General features: G+C 47.3%; 1 protein-coding gene across 1 annotated transcript in view; it reads left to right on the forward strand.

Annotated features, from left to right (window-relative positions):
- Positions 1–303: 303 nt before the first annotated feature.
- The window catches only part of sh3kbp1 (SH3-domain kinase binding protein 1), a 64133-nt gene continuing 57405 nt past the window's right edge, over positions 304–7031 (forward strand). Inside the window, exon 1 of the mRNA XM_083632337.1 lies at positions 304–469. Coding sequence (XP_083488463.1) covers positions 466–469 — 4 coding nt within the window. The 5' untranslated portion in view covers positions 304–465. The remainder of the gene's footprint in view (positions 470–7031) is intronic.

Genomic DNA, 7031 nt, shown 5'->3' on the forward strand with positions numbered 1-7031 from the left:
AAACTAGCAGAAACCTAACTGCCAACTTTGCCAACATTTTATTCTGGGTTGGAAAAAGATGTGGGATGCCCAACAGCCGAGCGTGAACGCAGCATTAGACTGCGATCTCAGAATTCAGAATTTACAAGAAGCACCTGAAGGTAGCAAGAGAGAGGGAGAGGGAGAGAGTGAGACACAGAGATACAGAGACACATACACAGTAGGCTCCATCTGTACATCTGAGCCTTTTCCGTTTTTCTGGCTTGTCTCTGGCTGCCTCTTCTCTCGTGTCACAGGGGAAAAGGAGGAAGGAATATGGTTTGATCGGACGCTCCTCCCGTGTGGGCGCTCAGCGGATCTGCCGAGCGGGGAGGAGGAGGAGGCTGTCCGGGGCTCGGTCCGGTTCAAACCCCGTCTGAAACAACCAGAGAAACAAGAGCCCGACCAACCAGTCTGCAGCACCGGGCGGCACACCGGGACACATCAATGGGTAAGATGTGACGTTTTTCTATAGTTACCTCCTTGTTATATATATATTTTTGTTTTCTAATTTGGAGAATTTTTAGCCTGCCCAAAAATAGCCCCCAGCGCGTTTACGCATCTGGCTGCATGGTCCAGATGCGCTCAGTTGGTTCACCTTCTCTATACCTCCTCCAGCACCACACCTCCCCTGACGTCGCTGTTCGTTACATAGCTGCATGCTGTAGGATAGGCTACTAGACTAGTGGGCTACAGTCATTCAATTTTTGCGATGCTTCCGATCCTAGTTGAGCCTATTTATCATGATTATAGAACTGCGCGTGGGCGTGCGTGCGCGTGCGCGGCCGAGCAGCCGGTCACATTGATGACTTACAGATGTTGACACGTTTACATTCACTCTGTCTTTCTGTCCATTGTTGTAGCTATACAGTCTCTCTCTCTCTCCCTCTCTTGCTCTCTCTCTCTCTCTCTCTCTCTCTCCCTCTCTCCCTCTCATGCTCTCTCTCTCGCTCTCTCTCAGCATGTTGGATGATGAAGTAGGCCTGACTGTGGCATTCTTCTATTTCTGCCTCTCATCATCATCGCGATTCGTCATCATTTGCACGGCGGTGCGCGTCACAAACAATGCATGGCTCTACTCTAGCCTCAAGGGGAAGACACACACGCACCCACAGAGAGAGAGAGAGAGCGAGAGAGAGAGAGAGAGAGAGAGAGAGGGAGAGAGGGAGGGAGGGAGAGTTGTACACAGTCATACAAGTGGACCAGTTATTGTCATGCAGCCTATTAATATTTATCAGTTGTTGTTGTTGTTGTGGTTGTTGTTGTTCACATGCTTCAGATTGAGATTTGTTCACTTCCATTCACTGAGCCTCCCATGAAATAGTTTGGAGCCCCCCTGGGGAGGCCCGCCTCCCACTTTGAAAACCTCTGGACTACAATGCAGCCACAAGATATGTACTGTAGCATTCTCTCTCTTGTTCTTAATGTGCTGCCTATCACTATCACCATAGACTATAACTGAAGTAGCATGTACGTAGCCTACACATATCGTGCATTCCTTTATAACTGGGAACTGGTAATCTTACCGGTTCAAAGTTCATGAGCTGGGACGTGACGTCACTAGAGCTGGTATTTCCCATTCCAAACTCGTAGGAGCCTCAGCAGCTCCAACCTCAAAAATCCAAGATGGCTGCGCCGCGCAACAACACTAGTTATAATCGTATAAATGCTATTTAGCACTTCTGTCTTGTTTGTGTCTCGTTAAATCAGCTGTGCACACAGCACGGCCTATCAATACAAAAGGAGTCTCTTGCGCGTCAGCCCCTCCGCAAAAGGAGGTCGGTGCTCTCAGGACAGGACAGTATTATGACAAAAGTTCAATGGACAAACCAAAGAGGATCCTGGAGCACACGATTCACTGGAAAATTGCTTTATTCAATGACTAACGTTTCAACGCCTACTGCGTCTTCATCAGAGTCTACTTCTATCTGCGTGGACATGAGGCTGCAGTGTTTGTATGCGCAAAATGCCACGAAATGCCTTGTTATCAACTGTTATTGCTAACAATGGCTAGCCTGGCTAGCGAGTGGATCTGACCAGTGAACAAACAGTGAACTTCCCAGCTCAACTTTTCTGCAAATGGAATGCTAACAAAACGGATGTGACGTCATTTAGAGTCCACATCCCAGTTCTTTTGCGATAAAGGAACGCACGAATAGCAGCACGAACGTACGTAGCCTATACATAGCAGTATGTAAAAAAGAAAAGTCAATTCCAACACTCCTGGAATCTTTTGATGGCCACAGCAGCATAAGAGAATCTGAGGTGGACTTTGCCTTTAATGTGGGGGAGTTTGGTTGAATGAGATCCAGTCTGTCTCCAGAGTGCGTGGGTTTGACTCCCAGGCCAGTGGGCTCCGGTCCAGGCGGAATGTTTTACACACAGCTGGTCCCCACATCATCAGTACTGTATAACACCACCACAACACAGCCCCAATGTAAACCAGTTCAATGTCAACATGCCTACAGAGTGTGTGTGTGTGTGTGTGTGTGTGTGTGTGTGTGTGTGTGTGTATTCCTGTGAGTGTGGTTTCCCCGGCCTTATCTAAACCCACTGCAGCTGTTCAGACAGAGGTAGGGAGAGATCAATCTTATGATTCCTGTGTGTGTGTGTGTGTGTGTGTGTGTGTGTGTGTGTGTGTGTGTGTGTGTGTGTGCTTTCTTGACCACTTGAGTGGGAGTGTGTTTTGTCTGCCAGCTTTGAAAGGTTCTCTCTTCTTGTCTGGTTCATCTCAAGGTCTCCCTTTATCCTGCAAACAGGCTACACACATAGGCACGCACACACACACACACACACACGCACGCACGCACACACGCACGCACACACACACACACACACACACACAACTCTATGACCACTTCACGCCTCATTCTCGCCATGAGTCTTGGGGCTTCCCATTCGTTCTCCTCTGGCACCGTCCGAGGCGTCCTCCTCAGCTCGCAAGAAAACCTCTCAGATCACCCATCCTTCATCTATCCTCCATGCATTCTTTTGTTACCCCACAAGGTTAGTCAGTGCTGTTTGATGGTTTGATGGTTTGTTTGTTTGTTTGTTTGTTTGTTTGTTTGTTTGTTTGTATGTTTGTTTGTTTGTCAGCAGGATTACAGAAAAACTACTGGCCGGTGGAACACATTCTCACTCCCAACTCATCATATACTGCCAATTGGTCAGGAACCCTTGTCCTTACCTTTTCACGCCCGGGGTGCCCCTCTCTTGTTATTTTGCAATGACCTGGGTAGTGGATTTGAGGTTAGGCAATGGTCCCACTGGTCGTTGGTTAGGGTTAGGCACTGGCAGCCACTTGGTTGGGGTTAGGGTTTGGATATGGGTCAAGGTTAGAGATGGAAGCTAAACGAGCTCCAGGTCCAGCAGAGTGGCAGGCAGGTACAGTAGGCCTTGCTGAGCCTGGGGCACGCTTAGTGTTTAAAAGCCCTGCATCATCGCTGCTTCTCCACGAGCCTTCATTTCACGCTTCTCTGAATTCAATGCCTTGTTTCCCAGAATTCAAGGTCACGTGACTAGTGGTCACGTGAATATCGCGCCTGCATTGTTGCTTTCTGACGAGAGGGTGCTACCTTTCGCTTCGGGAAGTGACGACAAGACTCCTGACTGAACGGCAGTATTTGCCGACTTGGGAGAGAATGGGTTGAAAGGCCCGATTCTCATGAAACTTGGTGGAATGGTGTAGCATGGGCTAACGAAGAACCCATTATATTTTGGAGGGGATCCGATCCGACTCACAAACAAGCCTCACGAACAAGCAATAATGCCATGAACTATTGGCCTGGGCGGAGGTCTGCGCTCTCTGAGTGCCCTTCTAGTTATAGAATTGCATTTTTATTTTATTTATTTTTACACAAAGCATGCCATAGGGGACACAAGAACACACATGAACGCATATTGAGAAATGGCCTTTTTCCCTTGCTACAAGTATCATGCTCATTTGCACTTTTTGTCACAATGCAGGCATGGTTCGCGTTGCCACCTATGCATCATGCCATGGATCCTGCAATGCATCATGCATCATGCCATGCATCATGCCATGCATCATACATCATGCTATGGATCATGCCATGCATCATACATCATGCTATGCATCATGCCATGCATCATACATCATGCTATGCATCATGCCATGCATTATACATCATGCTATGCATCATACCATGGGTCATGCATCATGTCATGCATCATACATCATGCTATGCATCATACCATGGGTCATGCATCATACATCATGCCATGCATCATGCATCATGCCATGCATCATGCATCATGTCATGCATCATACATCATGCTATGCATCATACATCATGCTATGCATCATGCCATGGGTCATGCATCATGTCATGCATCATACATCATGCTATGCATCATACCATGGGTCATGCATCATGTCATGCATCATACATCATGCTATGCATCATGCCATGCATCATACATCATGCTATGCATCATGCCATGCATCATACATCATGCTATGCATCATGCCATGCATCATACATCATGCTATGGATCATGCCATGCATCATACATCATGCTATGCATCATAACATGGGTCATGCATCATGTCATGCATCATACATCATGCTATGCATCATGCATCATGCCATGGATCCTGCAATGCATCATGCATCATGCTATGCATCATGCCATGCATCATACATCATGCTATGCATCATGCCATGCATCATACATCATGCTATGCATCATGCCATGCATCATACATCATGCTATGCATTATGCCATGCATCATACATCATGCTAAGCATCATGCTATGCATCATGCCATGGGTCATGCTATGCATCATGCCATGCATCATGCATCATGTCATGCATCATACATCATGCTATGCATCATACATCATGCTATGCATCATACATCATGCTATGCATCATACATCATGCTATGCATCATGCCATGGGTCATGCATCATGCTATGCATCATGCCATGCATCTGGTTCACACATACGCCTAGAGCGACGCTTTAAGCAACGCTTTAAGCTACGCCTACGCATATAGGCATTGCTTCATGCACGCCTGGCGCCTATTTGCGTTCACACAGGACGCCACACTGAAGCCCCGCTCTGCGCTACGCTGATCACATGAGCAGCGTTTTTTTTTACACTTTTCAGATCTGATTTATAGCATGGGTGAGTAATAAAAACCTCTTTTTTATTGTAATGTGCAAGTGACGATGTCTGTCTATTTCCTGGCCGGCTGTAGCCTAATTGTTATTTTCCCTCGGGTAATCATGTGACTATGAGTCATCAACACCATGAGTGATACATGCATTGAGACAGGGGGGTATATATACATCTGACAGAAAAGACGTTAATAGAGGAACACATGAAGGACAGCTCTCCTACTATGCACTCGTTAATTCGCGCTCCACCCTCCCTTTTGGGCAAACTCGGTAGAAAATATGGCCCAAGTCCGTCAGAAACAACAGCCAGCTTGACAGTTCAGCGCGCCTAGACGCTGAAAAATAGAACAGATGCCTAAATGATAAATGCAGCGCAGCGTAGGCGCAGCGCCAGCGTGGCTTCAGCGCAGCGTGGCAGCGGTATGTGTGAACGCTCTCATCTGTTAACAAGGACGCCTAAATTTTAGGCATTGCTTACGGTGCAGCCACATCTACGCGTCGTTTGACGCGGGCTGACGCTTGGCTGTATGGACGCTTGACGCTTGGTGGGCGTGGAAATCCGGAAGCAGCAGCTAGCTCCCAAGCTAGCTGCTGCTAGATTTACTTTGCTTCTTTGAAAATTGGTGTTAGAGAGGAAGTGGAAGAGGACAGGAAGGGTAGGATAGGTCCTAGGACGAGCTCAATTGGCTAGCTTTGTACTTTGTCAAATTCCACCCCGCCCCCTCTGTTGCCCACCGTCGCTTCACAAGCCTGCTACGCGTCGTCTGGTCTCCCAGCATGCTTTGCGAGGCATCGAGCAGCATGTTCAATACAAAGTGGATGGGCAGCAGCGTCAGCCCGCGTCAAACGATGCGTAGATGTGGCCGTACCGTTAGGCGTTGCTTAAAGCGTCGCTCTAGGCGTGTGTGTGAATGTGCCGTCATGCATCATGCCATGGGTCATGCAATGCATCATGCATCATGCCATGCATCATACATCATGCTATGCATCATGCCATGGACACGCCCTTTTGATAGACAATGGACAGAGGGGAACCGTGGGCTTCCTGCAACCGTAGAGCTGTGGACAGATAGAAAGCACCTATAACTGTCCTGAACGGCTGCTGGCAAGCTAGATCTGGCATTGAGCGGTGCATCAAAACAGTTTCGTTTGACTCGGGGGGCTGTCCGATTTCAGCTCAGAGCTCAATTTCAGAGCGCTGAATCTGATGCAGGGGACAGACCACCAACATACAGTGATTTCTGCCATCCAGGAACTGCAAGAATGACTCTTCCAGTGGAACTCCTTTTTTCGACTGGTCAAATCTCCTGCCTGCAGTGTCACACATACGCCTCCTATCTGTCCAGGGTTTAAACTCTCTCCACATACCAGAGCTCATTTGACATTTGTAACTTCCTGTCACTTTTATGTTGCACTTGTGTTGTGTGTATTAGTGTGCCACAAACCCTCAGATGAGGTTTGTGTGACTGACACCACAACCTATTAATGTACTGACTTCTCTTTAGCGGAGAAGCTTCTATACTTACTTGATGCTTTTACTTCCCCTCTCATGGTATCTGCTGCTTCCCCACAGTCGAAACAGCCAAACAACAAAAGTGAGACCCCCCCCCCCCCCCCCAAAACAACAACAACAACAATTCAACTGTTTAACAGATTTTCCATAGAGTATAATGTGACAATTCATGAAAATACTACATTACACGACATACTACTGTACATATTACACTAGGTGCAGGTGTGTGGAACAGGAAGCAATCAGAATCTGCTTGTTGAATCTCAACTAATAATAAGCTGTTACTGTAAAACAACAGACAAAGCCAAGCAGTTGAATTGTTGAATGTCATCTACTGTAATGTCAACTAATAA

Source organism: Poromitra crassiceps (genome assembly GCF_964638095.1).
Source record: "Poromitra crassiceps genome assembly, chromosome: 2".
Taxonomy (NCBI): domain Eukaryota; kingdom Metazoa; phylum Chordata; class Actinopteri; order Beryciformes; family Melamphaidae; genus Poromitra; species Poromitra crassiceps.